Source organism: Lampetra planeri, chromosome 4 (genome assembly GCF_965212315.1).
Source record: "Lampetra planeri chromosome 4, kcLamPlan1.2.h2, whole genome shotgun sequence".
Taxonomy (NCBI): Eukaryota; Metazoa; Chordata; class Hyperoartia; order Petromyzontiformes; family Petromyzontidae; genus Lampetra; species Lampetra planeri.
In genome coordinates, this window is record NC_136110.1 from 26,392,825 (window position 1) to 26,419,929 (window position 27,105).

At 43.7% G+C, this 27,105-nt stretch overlaps 1 protein-coding gene across 3 annotated transcripts in view; it reads right to left on the minus strand.

Moving 5' to 3' along the window:
- The window catches only part of LOC144717875 (receptor-type tyrosine-protein phosphatase kappa-like), a 132,749-nt gene that overhangs the window by 40,082 nt on the left and 65,562 nt on the right, over positions 1–27,105 (minus strand). For all 3 annotated transcript variants that reach the window (XR_013585156.1, XM_078593622.1, XM_078593621.1), the window contains exons 15-16: positions 14,856–15,013; positions 6,752–6,826 (exon numbers count right to left, since the gene is read on the minus strand). Coding sequence is in view for 2 of the 3 variants with exons in the window: in XM_078593622.1 (XP_078449748.1) it covers positions 6,752–6,826; positions 14,856–15,013 (233 nt within the window). In the remaining variant the exon portion in view is untranslated. The remainder of the gene's footprint in view (positions 1–6,751; positions 6,827–14,855; positions 15,014–27,105) is intronic.

Genomic DNA, 27,105 nt, shown 5'->3' on the forward strand with positions numbered 1-27,105 from the left:
ATGAGCAGAGGGTAAATGGGTGGGTTAACATGGCTGTCATTCGCCTTTCCTCACATTTTCACACATTATAAATGTAGCCCTCCTCCTAATTTTCATGCCACACTAAATTCAGGATGAATTCTGCCAAAATAGGAAAACATGAAAACAAGGGAAACCTCCCAGATGGTTTAGGATGCTTCCCCTGCTTCTTGTAGGGATCTTTAGTAAGTTGGTTTAATGTGTTTGTTGCATTTAAACGAAATCGTAAGACCCATTGCTCTTAAATGCACTGATAATACAGGTATTTCTTGTTTTTTTTAGCTTCTCTTAAACCAATTATTATTATAGTCCATGAGCCCAGACAAGGTATTTTGTCAGTACCACCTGCGGTAGCAAACATCTAGTGGTTACAATCTATTGAGTGTGGCCAAAAAGTGATTGAATGTGATAACCACTTGTGCAGTTAGCCGAGTATGGTGTGAAAGAAGCTCAACATGCATACATAAAATTGAGTGGGTTGATAAAATAATTCCCTCCTGTTGGCCATATCTGAACCACCTTTCCCCCAGCCCCTCTCAGAGACACACTGCACCAATGTCCCATCTCTCACATCAGGGGATGCGGATCCTCTCTGCATTCGCAGGTCACAGAGGCTTAGGTTAATGGGTGAACGAGCTGTTTCCCGTGTGGACCCAAGCCTCTACAACTCCCTTCCACGAGATCCCAGGAACTCTCTGAGTCAGTGGGCATTTTTGAAACACTTCTTAAAATGTATTTACAGTGTCCACTTTCGTATATTTTAACTGTTAGTAAATTCAGACTATCGCTTTCAGCATTTATTTGATCATATATTTGTTCGTTTCACACGTTATTTTTGCGCTGGGGTTTTGCTGCTGTGTCTTGCACGGCGCTTTGAGATCCTCGATGAAAGGTGCTTCATAACTTAAATGAGTATTGTGAATGATCGTTATTACTTACACATAAAGCGGTCCGACTCCATTTGTTTTACCTTAGGTGGTACCGATTTCTGCCGTGGCCCATGGACTCTTTGTAGGAGTTGTTTTATTCATACGCTTGTGTAGCAGCATGCTGGGTTGTCTGCTCAAAGGGTCTCCCCGGTCTCTCTTGCCACGCGTCTCAGATATGGGGGCGTTGTTACGCAGCAGATTTCTCCCTCTTTTGCCATCGACTAAAATTGTAATTCTAATCCGTGATTCTATTTGTGCTGTATATATATATACAAAAACTGCGTGTACTATTTAATATAAATTTTCACATTTTGCCAACTTGAGGTCAAGAAGAGCTGCATAATATAAACAATATTTCTTCGTACATATTGCGTGGACAAAGATTGGGATACAAGACTGTATTGTATAATTCTACAGGGCTCCCTCTAGCAGAGATGCCCTTCTGCGAGGCGTTGCATGAGCAAGAAATTACAGGGCTTTTCCTTTACCGTTGCACCCATACGTGCGCATATAATCTACGCATTTGTAACCTGACCGAATAAACAAGCATCTGCTTGGGGAGCCAAGAGCCCCATTCCCACTGTTCACAATGGACATGCAGCGTGAGGATGGCTGGCACACTGACTTACCAGCGATAGACACTGAGTCCGGAGAGACAAGTGGCAGTAGAAGTGACAACGGCATGAAGGGAAGAAAAAGGGAAGCGCACGTATATAAACATGAATATTGAGCGCTCCAGCCAAACAAACCACTCAAGGCCAGCAACCAAGAAAGGGCATCCTGCACTGGTGACTGGCCGATGGGCCACGTGGTGCCAGCGTGAGCACGCTACAGAGCAGAAGCTGTGTTTATGGTGGTCGGTGCCAACAGAAATCGGCAGCCACTAAGTTCTTCAAAAAAATTTTTTTATCCCAATTTTGGTGCAAGAAAGCTGTAGCTGAACAGATTTACATTTCAATGCATGCGTAATCAGAAGCATTTTTTTGCCTCCTTTAATTTCCACAAGGCTGCCAGGAAGAAAAAAAAACGGAGACAATGCTGATACTTAAAAAGCCAGTTCTGCAGATTTCTATTGGCCCCTGATGAAGAACAGCTGTGTGATGAGATGGTGGCCCGTCTGAGATGAGCACGTCAAAACACAACCTGCGCTGCTCCTCCAAGGAAGCAAAGTAAATATCGGGCTCTGCTTTTCATTGGGATTTGTTGCTATAGTACATTGTGGATAAAAATAAAACATTATCCAGATTCACCGCACCACAATCGGTCGATATTGTATTGGGCTTTGGTACAGGTTTCCCTCACTTTATGGTGGTTCGGTTTTCGTGATTTCGCGTATATGCGAGTAAGCTATAGCTGCCCAGTGTTTGCTGTACGCGGTTTGAATTCACTCGTTACGCGGCTATGCGGTCGGATGTGGTGGATAGGATCGCGTAGTGTGTACTGTGTGTGTACTGTGTGTGTACTGTGTGAGTACTGTGTGTGTACTGTGTGAGTGTACTTTGTGTGTACTGTGTGTGTACTGTGTGTGTGTACTTTGTGTGTACTGTGTTGATACTGTGTGTGTACTGTGTGTGTGTACTGTGTGTGTGTACTGTGTGTGTACTGTGTGTGTACTGTGTGCGTGTAATGTGAGTGTGCTGTGTGTGTGGTGTGTGTACTGTGTGTGTACTGTGTGTGTACTGTGTGTGTGTGTACTGTGTGTACTGTGTGTGTACTGTGTGTTTGTACTTTGTGTGTATTGTGCGTGTACTGTGTGTGTACTGTGTGTACTGTGTGTGTACTGTGTGTACTGTGTGTATTTTGTGTGTACTGTGTGTGTACTGTGTGTGTGTACTGTGTGTACTGTGTGTGTACTGTGTGTTTGTACTTTGTGTGTACTGTGCGTGTACTGTGTGTGTACTGTGTGTATTTGTGTGTATTTTGTGTGTACTGTGTGTGTACTGTGTGTGTGTGTACTGTGTGTGTACTGTGTGTACTGTGTGTGTACTGTGTGTATTTTGTGTGTACTGTGTGTGTACTGTGTGTGTGTGTACTGTGTGTGTGTGTACTGTGTGTGTACTGTGTGTGTACTGTGTGTACTGTGTGTGTACTGTGTGTACTGTGTATGTACTGTGTGTGTACTGTGTGTGTACTATGTGCGCTACTCGGCAGACAGCTGTCTCGTGCGGTTTCGCTTTCTGCGCCCTTCTACATGAACCTACCGCATAGAGCGAGGGAAAGCTGCGCTTCAGTTTGAAACCCACGTGTCCTGGAATTATCCAATCACCGTCACGATGCGATTTAAATTCTAGATCACTGCAGGAATGAGGCAGCCTGGGTTTTATTATGTTTTACTCTTCATCACAATTGCTGAGCCCATGGGCACAGAGGCCCGAAATGCCAAGCGGTTAACAATAAACAGTTGAATGTGTAACGGATTATAGAGTTACATTTCTTAAAATTTAGAAATGTTGCAAGGACTTATGTTGGGGAAAAAAAAGCGACAATGGGAGCGAATTTCAACGTCATGCGGCGTGAGGAATAAATCAGAAGAAGTATTGTGCCCTCTGGCATGTATGTTGAACTTCTTTCACACCGTACGTAGCCAACCGCGCTAATCAGAGGTGCGGGGGGGGGGGACGAAACTAAACACAAACAGCAGTTCTAAAGCAATTAGTTTTCAATCTAGATTGTGGTTCATTTGTGGCAATTCCCTTATGTGCAATGAGTGCGACCTTATAATGTATTCGTTCGGCAACCACTGGACAGGCATGGTCGGATTGTTACAGTACCCGTCACTGCACGTGCCAGAATGGTAGATGAGATGGACCAGTCAGTCTGGCAGTAGGACACAACTCTTAACATAGGTGGAGGAATTGATGATTGAAGCTCATGGCAACCACAATACCTCGCTGATCTCGTCAAGGAGTATAAACCATCACACGAACTGCAGTCATCCTCGCAAGCGGCTTTGGGCTGTCCATCGAAGAAAGACGGTCACCGCATCGCACGCTTTCAGACGCGCTCCTGCGGCCGTCTGGAACGCTCTTCCTTCCAATAGCAGGAAGCCGCTGGAGCCAAGCACTTTTAAAATCTAGATTGAAAACTAATTTCCTGAAAACTGCTTTTTGTGTTGAGTTTGTCCTTCCTCAGCACCCCCGGTGAGCACAGTTGGCTACGTACGGTGCGAAAGAGGTTCAACATGCATACGGAGAGATACAACCACGGTAGCGATAACAAAAGAGTGGTAATGAGGTGACTGACCGCCCGGTGAAGATATGTCTGGAGTGAATCAGCGAGTGCTGGATCATCATTCACCCTTACTGCTTTGAGTTAAAAATTTCGATCAGTCCAGTACCAGTGAGGTTAGCAACTGGGTGTGCTCCACCCCAGCCACGACAACAGAATGTCATCGTGGCCACACTTGATGCGAGCAGCTCTGGGAATTTGGCGCCGGATCGCTTTGCTGTTGGGAGCAGATCGCGATCCATCCCCTGTGCTGAATTACAAAAAGCAACGACGCCTCGGGGCGAACCTGCCGAGAGCGTCGCGAGAGGGCACTTTCATGGCGTTCTTTGATGGTGCACGGTCGTGCCCCCTGTCTCGTCACAAAGTTAGGCGGTTTCGTGACAAGCCATGCTGATATATTTCTTTCCGGCTGGCCATCAAACAAAGACGGTCACTGCATCGCGCGGTTTCAAATGAGCTTTCCGCGGCCATCTGTGAACGCTCGTCCGCCTGATGTTAGGAAGCCACTGGAGCTATGCACTTTTAAATGTAGATTGAAAACTAATTTCTTTGGAACTGCTTTTTGTAATTGGTTTGTTGTCCTTCCCCCGCATTTACAATTAGCATGGTTGGCTATGTACTGTGCGAAAGAAGTTCAACATATATACGTACATATGTTACGCATCTTTTTAATAATCACATCACAGTGCGGGTAACATTGTTTTATCTTACTTAATTAAAATGCGCCTAATTGTCGTGAAACAAATCAAATGGAAAGTGCTGCTGGCCAAATGTGATGATTAATTATATTTGCATGCATACCAGCAGCCTAAGTACCTTTCGAAAGCTGAACAGTTTTAATCTTATCCAGAAGTTAAGCTATTTTTTCTTTAATTATGAACGTTATTAATAGAAAAACAACGTCCAATCTCCATCTCTTTCTTTGCACCACCGTTTCAAGCCGTACAAAGTAATTGTAGCGTGCCGTCATTTATATCACCATACCATGTTATTGAATATTTTTTTATACGACTATAATGATTGCTAATAAGGGATGCAGTCTTAAGATCTTTCTTACCCAAGACTGCTGTTGGAACAAATGTATCATCCGGTGCTGCTAGCAAGTCGTAGACAAACAAAGGTCAAAAAGAGAGAAAAGCAAGAAGAGTGAGCATGGTTTTGACATGCATTGCCATAGCTGTAGGTTCGCGTTCAACATTTTATAAGTCTAAATTTCAATTTAAAGCTTTCGTGACTGCAGGGATTCATCTTCTTGGTTCTTTCGGTAAAGTCACGTAGAAGGGAAATAATAAAATAATAATACAAAAATGTGAGAATTATTTTATTATAGTATATTATTATATTATTTTATAATATTATATACGTTTATTTTATTTTATTATATTATTTTAGTATATATTTTTTTTATGTTTTATTTTTATTATTTTATTATTTCCCTTCTACGTGACTTCACCAAAAGAACCAAGAAGATTTTATAAGTCTGTTTTCGGTATCAACACTACAGCATGAATCAATTTTACACCTTGAGCAGTTAAATGACTTTTCTACAGCTACTCTAATGAGAAAAGCCTACAGTGATATCCTTGGAAGCAAGTGTGCAGCTGTTTGAGTGTGTGCAGCCTTCTTTTAGCCAGAGGTAATACAAATCTATTTTCAAATTACAGAATTCTCTCGGCCACTATGTTATTACGCTGTCGACATTTTAGTGCTGCAGCGTTACAGTTTATCTTTGCTCAGAATAACTTCCTAATGCTCCACGGAGGACGATCGCGAAAGGAGAGCGCATAGCCAACCACGTGGCAGTACCAACAGGCACAAAGTTTGCTTTCTTTTACTTAGACGAAGCAAAATCCCTTCGAAAGGAAAATGTGTAAACGACAGTTGTTCGATCTTGATTTGAAGCTTTCGTGACTGCAGGAATCCATAATCTTTGCTTCTTTCAGTAAAGTCACGTAGGTAGAAATACAATAAAACAAATCACGACGTTTGCCTCCGCTTGTGTTGCGATCGCGACGTCGTGTTTTGTTTTATTTTATTTCTAACTACGTGACTTTATCGAAAGAACCAAAGAGGACAGTTGTTCGGTTGAGAAGACTTCTGATGCATGCCCTCGCGACACGGTGAGTACACTGGACTAGCAATCGTGGGGTGCGTGCCAGTTAAGCATCCCCATACTTCTGTTCACCGCAGTACAAATCGTGTGCACCACGTTGAGTTGATCGATAGGTCACGTGTGTGGTCGGGTAAAGAATGTTGGGTGCTCCCATCGCTCGCAAGATGTCTGGCCAGTGTGGTAGAGTAGACCACCACAAACGTCCTATCGAAGACCACTCGAAAACATCCTCGAGCGAGGGCTGCACCTTTATCTTTTATCTCTGAAGTTTGATGCAGTATATAAGTCTTATTTGGTGAAGAATATCGGCCGGTTTTCATCCTAACAGGAGGACGGTTGGCTCATAGAGCTGGGGTGTGATCACGAATACAACACATGCCATGCACCCCACTGCCTGCACTTCCTTTGTCATGACGTTCACAATTTGACTGTGAAGTACATTTGTAACAGACAACCATATTACCTGAAACGTAGCAAGGGTGGCAGGCTTTGCTGTTATTGGTATGGCTCTTGTCAGAAAGTGCTGGCGATGAGAAAGCTGTGCAGAGAAACAAGTTAATGAAAAATCCATTAATACCTTTAAAATATTAACAACTGTAATGTACATTGCCAAGGTTCTTACATTCCCCCCAGCAGTAGCAATGGGTTCACTACAGTTGCTCAAGCTGCGGAGTAAAATGTAGCTACTCCAACCTCTCCCACTGCGTCAAACCCGTGCTGAAAAGTCGACCTAAAAACCCTCGCAAGGGGCTCTCCAAAGTTCCATCGAGTGAGCAAGACATTGCATGGCTGCACCCTTTACCTTTTATAAATTACGTATGCAATGCTTCACACAGTGATCCTCATAATGAATATTTAGACATGCCCTCGTGAGTAACACCTCATTGCACAAACAATAAGTAGTGAAAGACGAACATTAATTAGAATGTAACAATGCCTAACCAAGAGGATTTAACGTTTTGCTAATTGAGCCTAAAAAAACCTTGTGTTTTCAAAACTGTCCATAGCACGAGTACATCATGTAATGAAGCTATGGTGATACGCTGCATGGTAACAAATATTGACTACGGGAATTGAAGCGTTGGATACTAAAGCATTAAGTCCAAATTGTGCTGCAAAACAATTTACAGCTTGAACATAAGCAGAGATGGACAATTTTGGTTTGCAAATTAGATTCCAATGTGTAATTTGTTCTGGGTTGCAGGACACAGTGAAGGTGCTGTGTTCAACTTTTCTTGCACAGCGATAGCATCTGTCTCTGTCTAAACAACCGCCCGGCTATAATTATTATGCATTATCAGTCTTTCCTATGCTCTAAGATTATTTGAACATTAAGCAGATAAGTTGGGAATAATTGTATCATTCTGTGTAGCCTGGAAAAAAAACCCCCCATTCAGAACACAGCAGTGTATTTAAGATAGTGCTCAAAGACAATTGTATCTAAACGCAGTGAATTTTAGGTATAGACTACTTGAAGGCCATACTGATACATAGTTGCTTTTATGCAATACCAAAAGCATAAAAAAAATTGTAATCGCCACAAGGGTGCTCAGAAATATATTTATATAATCTCATAACATCGCAGCCTTTGGCCGAACCACTCATTATGCTAAAAGCTCCAGCATGGAGTCTGCACCCATAGCTTAATCATTGTCTGTGACTCACGGCAAGGGATAGGGGAAATAATGGTGGGGAAGGGGGGGGGCATTGGACTGACAGCAGGGTCAGAGTTCAAAATGTGATGCAACTAAATGGCTAGTTTAAACTGCAACTTTATAACACAAGCCTACCAATTCACAGATGCTGAATGCCATTATAAGGGGACGCATGCAACGCTGAATTTAAAACCGTGTCATTTTCACTTCAGTGCCGCTGTAATTACTCGTTAGCACTCTCAGCACATTTCTCGTTATCTTTACTGTTCACGTTGTACATCATTCGAGGCAGCATTACATTACCTGCTGGGCTTTCCTTTTGGGAATACAGTACTGTACATGTTTGTTTACTTTTGTAATTCTGCCGACAATTCTCCAACGTCTTTTCGGAGTTTTGAAAATGGAAAAGCAGCTTACATTGAAGATGGCACGTTCTTGTCGGCTAGGATAGCCAATTTTGAATTATTAATACGACAAATTATCTTTGGGAAAATAGGAGTGATAAAGGAATGTAATTCCACTACAAAGCCAGCCAAAAGTTAAATGCATCAGCAGAGTGTTCCTTGCGAGTTACGAGTTCTTTCCGGTTGGCTGTACAATCTGCACTAAATCCCTGAAACCTAAACTGCCAGGATGTGAGTAGATGCCAAAGGTATGCAGTAAGTCAGCTGCCGAGGGGGGTAGCCACGGCTGAGGCCAAATCCAGAGGAAAACTCCCTGGAGGCATAGTATGTGCATAGAAAACCAAATATGGCCTTCAGGCCCCTAACTCCCCCACAAACACAAGTACACACACACAGGTGCACACGTGTATGTGTGTGTTTCACATACACACACACATACATAGTGGGGAGCAGTAGTGTAGTAGTTAGCGCACTACGCTACGAACCCGGCGACCCAAGTTTTATTCCCACTCACGGCCAACACCAGTGACGAATATCTGAACCAGTCCAGGGCCTCCCCTAGGTTGACTCGGCCTCAAATGAGTACCTGGCACGATGTGTAAAACATAATCACTGGGGAGACAAAAGCGGCCGGGCGTGGTGCTGGACACCTACCCCCTCGTGTGCAGTGCCGACCTTCATAGGCAGGTGCTCGCTAACAGCACTTGCCCCAACACTCTGTTGAAGGCTATACGTGGATTGTTGCCTTTGCTTTAGACGCATTAAACTTACAAACATTGGCAGATTAGCACATTCTATAACGTCGCATTGTCGTTGACGATAAGGGGGGTGTTTAATGTCCCTTTTCCTCTTTATTTACTTAAGCCTTCCTCTTCTGCAATTAGCCACCCATGACTGAGCAAGCATGAGTGTGTCTGTGTTTGTCCTCGCTTTGCTTATCACCATGTCAGTGTAATCGGTCCTTCATTTGCTAAAATCAAATACAAATTAAAACAGAAGCATCAAAATCTATTGCTACTCTTATGGATTACCACTGTCACACCATGGTACAGCTTACCACATTCTCAATTTGTGAGACGCATTGCTCTTTCAGTTATTTTTAAAGCAAACATTGGGGGGGGGGGGGGTGTAGTGGCAGGGTCCCGATATGTGGCCTGAAAAACGTTCCACCTGGACACGCAAGTCACAATTGCGCTTCGGTGTCCAATCCAGCCACTCATTCCGCGGCGTGGCTTTTTATAAAGCAGCCGAGGAGACGACGTTTTGTTCGTATTTACACGTGGAGACACCAAATGGGAGTTATGTTTATATACGTTCTTGCCATAACAGGTTTGAGACGACAGGCGTTGTGCATCGAATGTAAGACGATGCAATGTTGGCGCTGGATTTTGTACCGGGTTACCGTGATTCTCACGGTCTGTGTAACGCCGCTGCTGTGCATGTCTTCGGACTGTATTTGCCTGTGGACATTTTTGTTTGGATGACGCAAAAAGCTGGAGGGGTGCGTCTTACTTTCTGGCGCGTCTTTTAAATCCAGAAAAAAACGGTCAAAGTTGATTGTTTCTTTTCCTCCAATCTTTTTCTGACTTTGCTACACAGACAGTCACCCACGTGCAAATACCAACTCTGTCTGGCGACCCCCTGATACCCATGCAATTGCAGTATATCGTGAAATATATATCGCAGGTACGCCAACACAAATTGCGAACAAAATCGAATGTGTTAGCCCTCTGAACACAGTAAATTAAGTTGGTTGTTCATCATAAAAATACACAAGCTGCACAAGTTTGGTTAATGTATGCACTTAAAAGTGATAAATTCACTCACGCATACACACGACCAAACTGATCTCACTGATAATGTGGTCACATAAAACACACACAACTGTCTAATATGGTGTCCCATTTATGCATAAGCACACGCTAACAGTGTCTCCAAATAAGCTGAGAATCTGAGCCCTAAGTCGGGCAAATTCAAAGCAGTTGCTGAACATTAGACAACAATATCTTTAGGGGTCGGAGTTTATTACCAGAGGTGTGGACTCGAGTCATGTGACTTGGACTCGAGTCAGACTCGAGTCATGAATTTGATGACTTGCGACTCGACTTGGACTTGCATAACAATGACTTTGTCCCACCTATGAGATGTGGACTCGAGTCATGTGACTTGGACTCGAGTCAGACTCGAGTCATGAATTTGATGACTTGCGACTCGACTTGGACTTGCATAACAATGACTTTGTCCCACCTATGAGATGTGGACTCGAGTCATGTGACTTGGACTCGAGTCAGACTCGAGTCATGAATTTGATGACTTGCGACTCGACTTGGACTTGCATAACAATGACTTTGTCCCACCTATGAGATGTGGACTCGAGTCATGCGACTTGGACTCGAGTCAGACTCGAGTCATGAATTTGATGACTTGCGACTCGACTTGGACTTGCATAACAATGACTTTGTCCCACCTATGAGGTGTGGACTCGAGTCATGTGACTTGGACTCGAGTCAGACTCGAGTCATGAATTTGATGACTTGCGACTCGACTTGGACTTGCATAACAATGACTTTGTCCCACCTATGAGATGTGGACTCGAGTCATGTGACTTGGACTCGAGTCAGACTCGAGTCATGAATTTGATGACTTGCGACTCGACTTGGACTTGCATAACAATGACTTTGTCCCACCTATGAGATGTGGACTCGAGTCATGTGACTTGGACTCGAGTCAGACTCGAGTCATGAATTTGATGACTTGCGACTCGACTTGGACTTGCATAACAATGACTTTGTCCCACCTATGAGATGTGGACTCGAGTCATGTGACTTGGACTCGAGTCAGACTCGAGTCATGAATTTGATGACTTGCGACTCGACTTGGACTTGCATAACAATGACTTTGTCCCACCTATGAGATGTGGACTCGAGTCATGTGACTTGGACTCGAGTCAGACTCGAGTCATGAATTTGATGACTTGTGACTCGACTTGGACTTGCATAACAATGACTTTGTCCCACCTATGAGATGTGGACTCGAGTCATGTGACTTGGACTCGAGTCAGACTCGAGTCATGAATTTGATGACTTGCGACTCGACTTGGACTTGCATAACAATGACTTTGTCCCACCTATGAGATGTGGACTCGAGTCATGTGACTTGGACTCGAGTCAGACTCGAGTCATGAATTTGATGACTTGCGACTCGACTTGGACTTGCATAACAATGACTTTGTCCCACCTATGAGATGTGGACTCGAGTCATGTGACTTGGACTCGAGTCAGACTCGAGTCATGAATTTGATGACTTGCGACTCGACTTGGACTTGCATAACAATGACTTTGTCCCACCTATGAGATGTGGACTCGAGTCATGTGACTTGGACTCGAGTCAGACTCGAGTCATGAATTTGATGACTTGCGACTCGACTTGGACTTGCATACCAATGACTTTGTCCCACCTATGAGATGTGGACTCGAGTCATGTGACTTGGACTCGAGTCAGACTCGAGTCATGAATTTGATGACTTGCGACTCGACTTGGACTTGCATAACAATGACTTTGTCCCACCTATGAGATGTGGACTCGAGTCATGTGACTTGGACTCGAGTCAGACTCGAGTCATGAATTTGATGACTTGCGACTCGACTTGGACTTGCATAACAATGACTTTGTCCCACCTATGAGATGTGGACTCGAGTCATGTGACTTGGACTCGAGTCAGACTCGAGTCATGAATTTGATGACTTGCGACTCGACTTGGACTTGCATAACAATGACTTTGTCCCACCTATGAGATGTGGACTCGAGTCATGTGACTTGGACTCGAGTCAGACTCGAGTCATGAATTTGATGACTTGCGACTCGACTTGGACTTGCATAACAATGACTTTGTCCCACCTATGAGATGTGGACTCGAGTCATGCGACTTGGACTCGAGTCAGACTCGAGTCATGAATTTGATGACTTGCGACTCGACTTGGACTTGCATAACAATGACTTTGTCCCACCTATGAGGTGTGGACTCGAGTCATGTGACTTGGACTCGAGTCAGACTCGAGTCATGAATTTGATGACTTGCGACTCGACTTGGACTTGCATAACAATGACTTTGTCCCACCTATGAGATGTGGACTCGAGTCATGTGACTTGGACTCGAGTCAGACTCGAGTCATGAATTTGATGACTTGCGACTCGACTTGGACTTGCATAACAATGACTTTGTCCCACCTATGAGATGTGGACTCGAGTCATGTGACTTGGACTCGAGTCAGACTCGAGTCATGAATTTGATGACTTGCGACTCGACTTGGACTTGCATAACAATGACTTTGTCCCACCTATGAGATGTGGACTCGAGTCATGTGACTTGGACTCGAGTCAGACTCGAGTCATGAATTTGATGACTTGCGACTCGACTTGGACTTGCATAACAATGACTTTGTCCCACCTATGAGATGTGGACTCGAGTCATGTGACTTGGACTCGAGTCAGACTCGAGTCATGAATTTGATGACTTGCGACTCGACTTGGACTTGCATAACAATGACTTTGTCCCACCTATGAGATGTGGACTCGAGTCATGCGACTTGGACTCGAGTCAGACTCGAGTCATGAATTTGATGACTTGCGACTCGACTTGGACTTGCATAACAATGACTTTGTCCCACCTATGAGATGTGGACTCGAGTCATGTGACTTGGACTCGAGTCAGACTCGAGTCATGAATTTGATGACTTGCGACTCGACTTGGACTTGCATAACAATGACTTTGTCCCACCTATGAGATGTGGACTCGAGTCATGTGACTTGGACTCGAGTCAGACTCGAGTCATGAATTTGATGACTTGCGACTCGACTTGGACTTGCATAACAATGACTTTGTCCCACCTATGTTTATTACAGTGCGTTTCAAGAGTATTTTACTTGAACTAGGTATAATGCAGAGGTGGGACAAAGTCATTGTTATGCAAGTCCAAGTCGAGTCGCAAGTCATCAAATTCAAGACTCGAGTCTGACTCGAGTCCAAGTCACATGACTCGAGTCCACACCTCTGGTATAAGATGACAATAATGAGATGCAGCCCTTTCTCAATCCACTGCCAGAGAAATGCCTCACCAACCCGTGTTGTTCATTGGGGTTATTTGACCATCCTTCACCACACCGCTAAGTGTGAGATGGTTGAGAGTGGACCAGGACCGGTTCAAATATCACTTGCCACTTATTTTCAGTCATGGCGTAGAACTGAACTCCAGCCCCCCCCAGGTTCATATTGCAGCCATGCTAACAACTGCAACACTCCACTGTGATATGCACACTAATTACATATTTTTTGACGGACAATTTGACGTGATAATTTTTTTTGTAATTCCTTTTAACATACTAACATTTCAAGTGGGCCTTAAAAGAAATTTATATGCAGTTTTTTTCCATCTATATAGGTTCTCAGCAGAGCAAGGACATCAAAAGAAATCTCAAGTACCCTATTTGGACAATGGTTATCATGAACCACAATCTATTAGTTTCTCTCGTAAAAATGCGCGTGTGTGTGCGTGTCGAGTGGGGAGCGGTCGTGTAGCGGTTAGCGCACCGCGCTACGAACCTGGCGACCCGGGTTCGATTCCTGCTCACGGTCAACACCCAGTGACGATTATCTGAACCGGTCCTGGGCCTCCCCTAGGTCGACTCAGTCTCAAATGAGAACCTGGTGCGATGTGTAAACATCGCCGCTTGGGAGACAAAGGCGGTCGGGCGTGGTGTTGGCCACCCACCCCCTCGTTTGCCGTGCCGGCCTTTATAGGTGCTCGCTAACAGCACTTGCCCCTACAGTCTGTTAAGGCTATACGGGGGATCTTTGTCTTTTTTTCGTCGAGAACATAAATCAGCATAGCAAGAATGGCTCCCCTCTCCCATTAATGTGATCGGTCCCATTTAAGCAGATTTAAAAGTATAATGCTGCAGCCACAACTGCACATGGTTCATTTCGCAACAGCCATTTAATGCCTGCGATTATTCTACAGTGTCTGGTCGATGGGTGCACAATCATTGGGGAAGTATGATTAAACAAGACACTTCAAAATTGCTGTTTTATCCTAAAACGTGAATAGTGTTGCCGCGACTTAATTTTTTTTTATTGTTTTGAAAGTGCGATTGATTAGGGTTGGAAATGTGCGATTAAAGCAGTGATCGTGAACTGCTTTACCCTGTAATGAATACATAAATACATCCGAGCACATCGCGTTAGTATTACAGACATCACAACGTGCTTTGCCAAGTTCAACTTCGGGGCGGGAGCAAGCGGGGAGGGGGGGGGGACAAAACGTTTTAAATTTTCTGCGACGATATCAGAATTTGTTTTCTCCTCCACAAAAGGCGACCGCACTTTCACAATGCGCCACTCAGGCGCGCGCACAAAGGCACCAGAAAAAAAAACAAATCGACGGGCCCGGCGCGACGGACTGAATGACAACCGGCGAGCGACGCTTTTGCCGCTCGCCTTGAACTCGCTCACATCTGCCGGTGCCGTTGTGCGCGTTGAGGAAAGCAAGAGGCTCTTCGCCATGCAGGGCGCTCTGCTCCACGAAGCTCTTGTCCATCGCGTGCACCATCAGCGTCATCTCCTGCCGGCTGCCACCGTTGCCGCCCTCCTTGCGCTTTTTGGACATTTTCCTGCAAGCGAAAGACAATTCCTCGTTACCACCGGCACCGTCGTCATCACCGTCGCCATCATCTTCGTCGTGGCTGTGGCCGCTGGAAGCGATCGCTAATGGGTGAATCGCAGGCGTCCCCTCGCTGCAAATTTGTCGTGAATGGATATCGTTCTCGTCGTTGTTATCATAGTCACCGTTCAACGGGTCCCCTTAAGAAATTTGGGGAAACAACGCGGCTTTATTCAAATCAATGTTGATGCCATTACTATCTTAGAAGGTGGATTTGCTTCTCTTTACCTGCCACTCCTGCAGTCACGTGAAAGGTCAAGGCGCAGCTCGGCAATTTCCTGTTCACGCCACTGCTAGCAGAAGGGCCTTCACTAGAGCGAGCTCCAGAGAATGGGCAATTGGCCTTCTCTTCCAACGCCAGGCCAAACAAAGAGGGTGTGGGTACGCACCAGAGGTGGGACAAAGTCATTGTTATGCAAGTCCAAGTCGAGTCGCAAGTCATCAAATTCATGACTCGAGTCTGACTCGAGTCCAAGTCACATGACTCGAGTCCACATCTCATAGGTGGGACAAAGTCATTGTTATGCAAGTCCAAGTCGAGTCGCAAGTCATCAAATTCATGACTCGAGTCTGACTCGAGTCCAAGTCACATGACTCGAGTCCACATCTCATAGGTGGGACAAAGTCATTGTTATGCAAGTCCAAGTCGAGTCGCAAGTCATCAAATTCATGACTCGAGTCTGACTCGAGTCCAAGTCACATGACTCGAGTCCACATCTCATAGGTGGGACAAAGTCATTGTTATGCAAGTCCAAGTCGAGTCGCAAGTCATCAAATTCATGACTCGAGTCTGACTCGAGTCCAAGTCACATGACTCGAGTCCACATCTCTGGTACGCACACTTTACTCCTCCAGCTGCACAAGAACCCACCCATCGATTACCTCCGGTGAAACCATTTATCCTGCTGTTAGTGGACAGAGGCATGGTGGGATGGGACTGAATAAAGCTCCACCATAGTTTCGACTGCCAGTCCGGCAGATTGAACCAGAAACTTGTTAATGGCTATTCCAGTATCAGGTTCGAACCATGACACCGTTGCAGCGTCCTGGGGAGAATAACTTAGCTTTGTTAAAGATCCAAATCAATTTTAATGTTCTGCGTTGATAACTTGCTATCTTCTGTGACAAGCAGCTTGTACTGTTGTGTGTGCCTTTTTACAGGCCCACGCTACGTAATTGCATATGATATGTCACATGTAGCTTATTTCGATGTAAAGAAAAGTAATTAATGGTGTCCTTAAAGCATCATGTACATATATATATACAATATGAACAAACACTTTAGCTCGTGCATGCATAGGAAAAGTTTGTTCAAATACATGACACTCATTCGAGTAAAATCGGTCAAATGGATACCTGGTAATTGATCTTGCCTTGGTCAACTTGACCATTATTTCGATTTGAAGCTTTCGTGACTGCAGGGATTCATCTTCTTGGTTCATTCGGTGTAGTCACGTAGAATGGAAATAATAAAATAATAAAAGTAAAACATAATAAAATAATATCATAAAATAAACTAATATAATAAAATAATACAATGTTTATGTTTTATTTTTATTATTTTATTATTTCCATTCTACGTGACTTTACCGAAAGAACCAAGAAGTTTACCATTATTGCCACTGTTAAACATCAAGATACAACTCTACCCATGCATGACACTGCAGTACCAATGCTGAATACGAATATCTGATAGAAGCGTATAATATGATTCACTGAGCAGCTGGTGCTTAAAGAATGAAGCATTTGTCCTCGTATTCACCGGATCATCATCATCATCATTCGCTCATTAATGTCCCCACGTTCCCCCAAAGACAAAGCCCAAGCCATAATCAACGTTTACCCATCGCACTTACCGAAATATATTCCCCCATAGCCACTCTCGACACAAATGTAACGCAATCGCAATATCTCCTGTTAACATCAAAAAGCTCTATCCTCTGTGGTCTGTTCAGCATTACATTCCACAAGGGTTGATGAGTAATGTGACCACGGGGGTTGTTCTTCCACCATCTATTCCAGGCAGACAGCCGACTAAATGTCGCCTTCATTTATGTTGCTTTACACCGATGGTTGTCAACCATTTCTGGTGCTGTGGCCCCGCCAGAGTCAAGACCATTGGTCGCCGCGTGTGCCCTCCTCGGTCCAGAATCAGAATATGTATTTATACTGGAGGAATCCGATGAGCTATGAAGCTCTTTTTCACACAAGTCCAGTAGGGGTGGGTCAGAACCTCACAACAACACAAACAATACAAAACGACGATAGAAGTGCAAAGTATAGGAAAGGTAAAGAAATCACTTGAACAAATATAAAATAAAACGAAAGAATTTTATATCTTACCGAGTAAAGCCCACCGAGCTATGAACTTATTTTTCAGAAGCGACCTGGCCACAAATGATAGCTCAGCAAAGTGGCTTATCATGTGGACATTTATGACAGGAAAATAATTGTAATAATTTAAATGCACGTTTTTCTAATTGCGGAGGGAACCGCCGAAGGACCCGGAGAGAAACCTCACACGACCACGAGGAGAACACGCAAACTTCAAATATACAACAGGCATCAGAGATTAGGGTCGAACTCCATGACCTCCTCTACACCAGGCGAGGTCGTTAACATCTCGCCACTGTGGCACCCCAACATCTTGCCACCATGGTGGCTTTATTTTGGTGATTTTATAAAAGTTTTTTGGTTTGGCCATGTTTGTTTGTTGTAGTACAGAGTTAGACTGATGGCCTTAATCTAAGTTGTCTTGTGGTTGTTGTTGTTTGACTTGCATCCCACTGGGATTTTTGCACACAGTGTTGGTGTACGGTGCTTTTTCTGTAATGTTTTGCTGTCTTTTCTTGGATTTTCTGTTTGCACTCAGTCACATATTCACTTTAAGATGTTTTTTTGTTCATGTTTTTGTTTTTTGTTTGTTGCGGTTGCACCAGATTCAAGAGCCGAATGGCTCACAGGACTATACCTAATAAATGAACTTGAACTTGAACTCCCCACCACTCCCCCCAGAGTCAAGACAATTGGTCACTGCTTGCCCCCTTCCCGGTCACTGCCTCCCACCCCCCACACATATTTATAGTTATACCGGGCGGTCCAGATGTCCTGTGATCCCCGTTTACTTCTTTAAAACTTCGTGTTTTTTAAATCCTTTATATTAAGTTCACTTGCTTGCTTGCTTGCGCGCTTATGACCGTGCAAATATTTCGGTCGTTTTTTAACCCACTTCCCGTGATCCAATCGAGCTGATATTTTGCACACAGGACTCGTTGTGCGTGACAATTTCTTTTCGAGAATTTTATTTTTCCAAAATTTCACACTTTTTAGGTAAAAAAAATTATATTTAATTACCAATTGCTTAATGGTGGCAGGCAATCATCTGACCCATAGGTGGCAGCCATCTCAAGCCAGAGGACGAGAGGACTCTAGCCGCCCGTTTCAAAGACCAATGTGGGCTGGGTTGTGGCCCATTGAACACGCATATAAAGGATTTATAGTGAAAAACTTTGTTTTTACGGGTTGATTTTTTGGAAGTCAGGTTTATTTACAACAGAAATTAATACGCAAAGGATAAACCGAACGATAAATGTTAGGGATCGATTAAGCGTGGAGTCTACAAAACATCTGGACTACCCTGTAAAGAGAGATTACATATCCACACATATAACGCAGTGTGAAAAAGGTATTTGTTTCACGTTGTGCATTGCTGTGTCTCGTCACCATAATCCGGTGCCATCTATTCCCCGCGCACTTTCGAAATTTCATCTGCACGGTATCCATGCCGCAGCCTGCACCCAATAGCTTGAGAACTGCTTTTATATACTGTGGAATGGGCCATACCATGCGATCGAAACGTCGTGATATTTTTATAATTTTTTCTATCTACGTGGCTTTACCGAAAGACCCAAAGAATAAGGCACTTATCACGTGACATCCTTTCCTCAAAACAAAATAAATCCGAAATGACAACTTCAAAACTAGGTGCGGTATTAATTTCACGAAAAAACCCCCCCTGCAAATTCCCTCCATTTAGCATCGATTAAGAAGCTACATGGACATGTCATGCTAATTTTTTATTTCCCAACTCGTGTTACATTTTCCAGTTGAGTGATCTTCTTTCTCATTTCAAAATTTGACTTAATTTAGCTCTGTGTCTTCACAATTTCTCATTACGTAATGACAGAACTTGCTTTGACGTGTTGAATGAATCCTCACATGCCAATCAGTTAACATTTCTATGTTGGAAGCAACTCCCCCCCCCCGCCCAGTTGTCACGTATTACATCGGTGTCAGTTCTGAATAATATTAAAACATTCCTGGTGCCTTCACCCACCGCCTCCCCGCCCCCACCTTTAAATTAACAATGCGCGCGGTGACTGCTGCCGTTTATCAAGACTCCCATCGCTGCAGAATCAAATCTCCTGTTGCCTAAAATTGAGCAGACCCGACAGCTTGTTTGAAGGCTCCTCTCGATGCCAGCAGACTGCCACTCGTAGTGCCCGCACGTCTGCGGAGTTACTTAACGTGTTTGTCACGTCCCAGGGCTTGTGCCACGTAACACTGTGGACGCAATTCAAAAGTGGACATTTCTAAAGTTTGGACCTCGCACATTCAGCTGTTGCCTACGTCCTTTTAGAGTGAGGGTGCTGATGTTGTTTTTTTGCGAGGCGACTCGTATGTGCGGCATTGGTCATGCGCGTATATGGCACGATCAATTAATTGAATAGAAACACATAACCAGTGAAAATCCTGGCATTTCCTGCCTCCAGAGTAAAAACTCTCGTGCTTAATTGGCTTGGCTACAAACGCATTTCGCTAGGGGATGCACATGGCTACTATTTATTGGTAAGCGTTCACATTTTCCAGACTCTTCTTCAAAAAAAAATACTGCTGCATCCTGTGGAATGATGAGACCAGTTTGGCAGCAATTCTTGCATGAGTTGTTGTACCTGAACACATGCCAAGCATCTGCTATAGTGACTGATTATGCAGCTTTTGTTAAAGTTGTTAGAGAATGGCAGGCTATGCCTAATTTGTTTCAAACCCGTTATTGGCAGACAAAAGGCCTTGAGCATGCCAGGAAGGCTGCTTGCCTACTAATCAAGCCTTTAGAATATTTTTTAAAGGTATATTATTTCGCAGTTGTTGCAATTTTACTGGGAGATTCCAATAAAGAGAGTTTTGCGCAACAATCCATTCTATGTCATTGCCACATAGGCCCCTAAATGTACGTAATATTTCCAGAAGAATGTCGACACGAGCACAGCAATTCCGTTTTTTTTTGCATACCAACACGTATGAGGGCTCACACAAAGGCGAACAATAATTCTCAAAAAAGTGCAATTTTAAAGCACATCACTTTGAAATGACAGGGTATCAGATAGAGATGACACCTGAATGTTTTTTTCACCCTTTTTCTGGATGGAATAATGTACGTCATGATGGCAGGAAATAAGTGCTCTTCAGCCTTCTCAACTCATTGCATTTCAGCAACAGAAACCAAGTGCCATTACAATGGAAAAAAAAATACAAAGAATACAAAAAAACACAATAGTGCTTGAAAGAGGATATATTTTGTTTATACGCTATCTGACATCTAAGTAGAAAGCTGTGTTCCGTAATGCATTCCTAACAGCCTTTGTCCTAAGTAGAAATATAATTTGTTTTTCACACCAAAAAAACTGTTTCGTAATCACGTTTGCTGCCACAATTACATTTTTAAAAGGTGCTTACATTTTGTCAAAAGCAATTATATGGAGTTATGACGTAATGGCAGTTAAATTGAAATCGTGGAGTGGTGGTGCAGCCGTTTACGTTCTGCCGCTATGAACCTGGCGACCGGAGTCCGTAAGTGGCAAGTTATATCTGAAGCAGTGACCCTTGACCCAACCTGTCCTGACCAGCGTGGTGAAGTGTGGCAAAACAAACGCCGCTGTGGTGAGGCCTTCATCTAGCAGTGGATTGACAAAGCTATAAATTACTCTTGTACATTTTTGCCATTTTTTTATTGCTTATTTTGAAAAGATCAAAACATCTTCACCACAAAATATCTTCACCGGAACTTAATAGCCCTTCTTTCCCAAGTCCTTTTCATCTATAATTGTAGACAGGAACACAAACAATTATTCAAAGAAGTCTTTGGGGTTGGCAACATGACTGATTTACCAAACTTTTCCTTCTCTCAACAATTCAAACTCACCGACGGATACTCAATATTTATAAGAGTTATTCGGCGACTATATTATTGTAAGAATTGTGCTCTGTGAATTGCATGAACTAATATAGTGAAGTGTTTTATCGTTTTTATTAGCAAAGGTGGACCATCTGCTGGGGTTCTTTTTTGTTAATCAGGAAAATTACGAGTTTGAGGCTGCTTTGTACCCATACGTTCAATATAAAGCCTCTACCAATTCACTCCCCCTCCCCATTGCAATTCCACGCACAGTCATGATTTGGTTGCTGCGATTCAAGCATTGATTTTCTTTTCCCCATTGTGGCGAATGTAGTGGCCTCTAGTGGCAACGACATGAGGACCCATTGTATACAAGCTACATTATAACATTGCAAACCCAACCATGAATCATAATATCCACCCTGACCAATTAATCGCCCACACCCAGTGCAATATTTGCGCGTGGCGTAACTACCATTTTCTATAGATGGCCAGGTATCTGACCTTTTCACACATCCGCCTATACGATACCTCAGTCCCCCAGCAAGTCAGATACGCGGCATTTTGCCCGCATGGTTTGACATTTGTATTGCGAGCATAAGAATAGATTTTAATTGATGAATCGATATGTGATGCCTATGAATGGAAATTTAATTCAATTTAGTGATGAATAGTATTGGCCCATAGGTGACCTTAAGTGACGCGAGATAGGGTAAAGATGACATTAAAGCAAATGCTATCTACATTTATGAACTCTTTTGTATTTTTAGACCACACCATAAAGAATAATTGGAGGTAAATTGAGCTTCAGACTGCTGATAAATGTACACAACGCGTTTAGCGCGACCAAATTGTGCATAAAAAAAGTGTTGCATCGCTCTCTCACACAAGCGCCGAGAGTACGCACAAGAGGAGTTACCTGCGGCTCTGTATAAACATTGAGACTGCTGGGGGAAATGCCGTTAGTTAGTGCGTAACGAGACCAGCAGAACGGCAGGAAGGGTTACGACACGCACAACACTGTGCCTCAAGTCGCCTTCGTCTCTCCAGCCTTGCTGTTTCCACACAGCGCCAGCTTCTCATTTAAAACTTATCTGACCCCAGGGGTCACTCAGGGCAAGCTCGGATACCACTCGCCGCTGACGTTATCCACGGCTGAGAATCGAACGCAAGTTGCAGGCGTCACAGTGCAGGAGCGATAACCACTGCGCCACTGCTCCCCCACTCACGTGGAGAGAAAACACATCTCTTGTTTAAGGATGGCACACACCATATGACTGGGTGGTGTGGACAGCACCATGCCCGGCCACCTTTGCCTCCCCCGGTACTGATCTTCACACATGGCACCAGGTGCTCGTTTAACGCCAGAGGTCGCAAACGGGTTTTGATTCCTTACCCGTACCCGTACACGGCCGCACCAGGGTCGCAAACGGGTACCCGTACCCTACCCGATACCCGGCTACCCGTACCCGGCCGGGTATCGGGTAGGGTACGGGTATCGGGTACCCGATTGCGACCTCTGTTTAACGCCAAGTCTGCCAGCGGGAGGCCCGGGGTACCGGTTGAGGAAACATTTGCCACCGATGCTGTCCATGTTCGGCAATTAAACCCTCCCCCGCCCCCCCGCGCAACTCCTACCCAAAAATACCGTGTGCCCAGAGGCAACGGTACGTCTTGTCTAAAGGTATTCAGAGTATTGTATGCAGTATCTCGAGCAGATAACATAACGCGACCCGCAATTAGTTTTATTTTCTTTCCTGCTTATTTGTAGGTCTGAACACACCTCCTTTTTAATGGCATTTCCATAACACAGTGTGGCTTGGCATGAGAGCACTACTTTGGAAAATCCCCACAGACTTCAGTGCTCCGTGTACCCTGTGCTAACACTCATTCTTTTTTTTTGTACAGATATTTCTCACATCCCTGGCTCTATGTGTATGTCGTTTGAGTTTTTTTTTTATTTTGGAATGCGCTGCTATGAGTGTTGGGAAAAAGATTGTGGAGGTTAATCAATGTGAAACTTTATACATATGAAAAAAATATTGTACGGTGTTATGGTATATGCATTGAATAAATCAGCTCTTTCACAAAGTCAGAGTGAAACAATGTGGACATAAAATGGAAGGCAAGCCGAGTAAAAAAAAAGTAAGCGCATTAAAGGAGTGTGCGAACACAGACATGGATATAACATGGAAAAAATATACACATGGGCAAATGTCTAAATGAAACTAACTAGTAAATAAAACGTGCATTAAAAGTTGCAGCTGCTTTAGGAAGAAATGTTCTTGTGTCAATATTTAATGCTATGGACGTTTGGCCATGCTTGGACTGAGCACAGTTTGTTCCATTATTTAAGTACAAATGACCCGATTCCCTTTCGGGAGCATGTGAGAACGCTTAACACAACCCGTGTGACAAAGATATCCTTTGATTATTACACGGGCAGATTGTTATTGATTGGTTTAACATGTCGTTATTTCACTCCACTTGAAAACACCTCTGAAATTAGGCCTATCAGCTGCATATGGTAAGTACACGCAAGTTTCGTCACTACTTACAAGTAGTAAGCGTAATAGATGTAGCTCCTCCTGATGTGTATGAAATGGAGAAGGTAAGCATGAAAGAGACAAACAGGCAGACATTAAGGCATACAAAATTCATGCGCTGGAGGTCCCATCGGTTTGGGGGGGGGGGGGGGGGGGAGGGAAATCCTCAATTCAAAATAAAAATTTCCGCATCTCAAAAAAAAATCTTAATTTGATATATTTAAAGCTGAAAGTTACTCGAAAGAAAGGCAAGAGAATAAAGTTGGTTGAATCAAGTTGCCGAGTACACTTTTCTTTTTTTTACCAGGCGAGTCCCACTGAGATCCAGAGCTATTTTTCAGGAGCGACCTGGCCACTGACGATAGCTCAACGAAGTGGCTCATAGCGATGGAAATTTACAGCAGCCGCCAAAATGCTCTGAACGCATAAACGGCGGGCTCTCTCTTGAACGTGCAGTGGGCAATGGGTTGCTCCACTGGGAAGAGGACGAAGCGTTGGCCGGCTGTCGGAGTGAGCGGGCGAGATCGGCAGCGGCGGCAGCAGCGGTGACAAACGACTCCTTGCCACCACTCATCGCTCGGAAAGAACGCGGGAAATAATGAGAGGCGGGAGGGGGGTAGGGAGAAAGGAAGGCCGTGTATAGGCAGGAGGGGGTAGGAAGAAAGGAAGGCTGTGTTTTTATATTAAAAAAATGGTCGCTAAATAATTGATAAAATAATTCACGTTTGCAAACACAAATTGGTAAAAGTGGTGTGAAAGTGCTCAGGGAAACAAATGATTCAGGTACTTCGATGGCAGACTCTCAAAGCACAGATCATCATACATGGCCACGTCTGTGTAAAAAGGCATTTGTGCGTGTATTTTTTTTATTTCTCTCTCCAAAGGAAATTAATATTCCACACTTCTGTGAACGGAAAGTTATCTCTGGAACATTGAACATTGGCACCGCATCACACCCCATTCCACTTCTTTCAATTTCTTTACACCACTCTCACTGTGAGCTGAGGTCCCCAGGCGGCTGTGGGCGGTGTGTACACGTGTGTGTGTGTGTGTGCCGGCATGTGCGTCCACACGCATGAGCGGGATTATGCAAGCATATGGAATACTAGTCACCAAGAAAATGACATCAGGGGCAGGACCGTGTTTGGGAAATTGCATCTTTTTTAAAACTGTGGGTCCAACAAGCCTGGCGCCTCCACGTCACGGTGACATCTCGGTAGAGACAATGAACCACATGGATCTCCTATCACCATAAAACTATGCATATATAACAAAGTCGATTGCTATTAGGTGTGAACATTTCCTGAAGTTGGTATGTTTTCACCCAAATACACATATATATAAAAAATATATTTCGATTTAAAGCTTTCGTGACTGCAGCGGTTCATCTTCTTGGTTCTTTCGGTAAAGTCACGTAGAAGGGAAATAATAAAATAATAAAAATAAAACATAGAATTATTTTATTATGTTTTATTTGTATTACTTTTCTACGTGACTTTACCGAAAGAACCAAGAAGATAAAAATATATATTTTAGTCACAATTGCAGATTTTAAGTTCTGTAAACAGATATATTTGGGACATATGTACGAGGCTTCAGATATACATACGGGCTCATCATATGCTCAGTACAACCGCAACAATGGTGGAATAATTCGACTGCACGCATCATTCTCAACTGCAGATCTCCATTGCGAGAAACTCCCCCCGTCCCAAGGCTTACCTGTCCTTCTGCTGACTCCATTGCTCCATTCAAGTCCAGGCTCAAGATTCAACTCTCGTCCTCTGCCCATGACTGCTTCTTCACCTTGAGTTACGCTACACTGTACGATCATCACCCTGTCTGCTCTGTAATTTCCTACTGCCCCCCGCCCCCCCTATTTTATGGTGTCTGAAGATGCACTCATTTTTAAAGGCACTATACATCCGCATTTTATCATCTTGTATCAGCATTCCCGCTGCCTTTACACGCCCTCGGTGCTCCCAGAGAAACATCGACAGTTCTAGTTGCATCAAAACATTACCTAACACACATCTTGTACATTCCCTCATCACAATGACGCTGATGATGATTTGGTATGGCCATTGAAGAATAACGATTACAGATGCATTTATAAGTGATTTGGCCATTCAATTGCTTTCATTTGAGAATCAGTGAATGCAAATACCCGTCCACCCAACTACCTACACCCACTCACTCAACCACCCTTCACAATTACTCATGGGGCACTATGAAGTTATCTGCTCCACGGTTTGGTGTTTGTAGCCACGGTCATATAACAGGAGAGATTCTTTGATTTTCCACTCGTGCATGAGGTGGTTTTGCCTGGATCCTGTTATGCGCTTTCCATTGTTTCTATATACGATGGAAGCTGGGTAGTGTGGCTGTGGGCTCGTTGCAATACCTGACTTGTGCATGCATGGATTTTATGCATTTCTCAGTGGTAGCCGCGAGTTAAAACCCTGGTTGGGTGTTGACTCCCTCCCAGGGTCTATAAATGTAGTAGCACTTTGTAAGGACGTCAAAAGTGGTTGTTCTATGGATAGACTATCCTCCCCCCCCCCCAAAGCAATGTGTAATTTCCATTTCTGGCTCAAGGCTGTAAACAGAAGATGATCACCAACCTCAATGCTCATTGGGTAAATACATCACTCTGACTTGACTTTGACCGAATTCTAAAATCCTACAACGAACGGAATTAATCATATTGGTGTCACATACATTCTGCTCCACTGTGACAAATTCATCACCTAAATGGCCTCATCGCCATGCGGCTTTAAGTCTGTAACCTACATTGCTATAAGCACCGTTGACCTGGATTGGTTACGGTTCATTTAAATGATTGTACTGTTATTTTTTCTTTAATACGTGTTCATCCCGTTTAGACACACTGATGAAATTGAAATAAATAAATAAATCTACGCAAGTCATTTCAATATACTGACATGTTTAGCTATTCAGATTATGGGTATCCGAATGGCAGAATTATAATTATGAATCACACCAGTGAATAAACAACAAGAATCATGAAAATGTGACACCTTTTACATCTTCTGCACATGCTTGCACTCGTGTGTGTGTGTGTGTAATTTAGAATGTTGCCATTATTTGTGATGCAATCAACAGAGCTCATTCATTCGCCTTGCTTATTTGCGCTAAATTATAGCCCGCAAGAAATTCCACACTTGCACAGCCTCACCAGTTTGCATTCAAATCGACGCTGTGTTACAATTTCCTCAAGGTGAAAATATGAATACCAATGGGGTTTTAGGTCATTTGCATTTTCTGATCAGTGGAAATATCTGCGCAAACCCACTAATC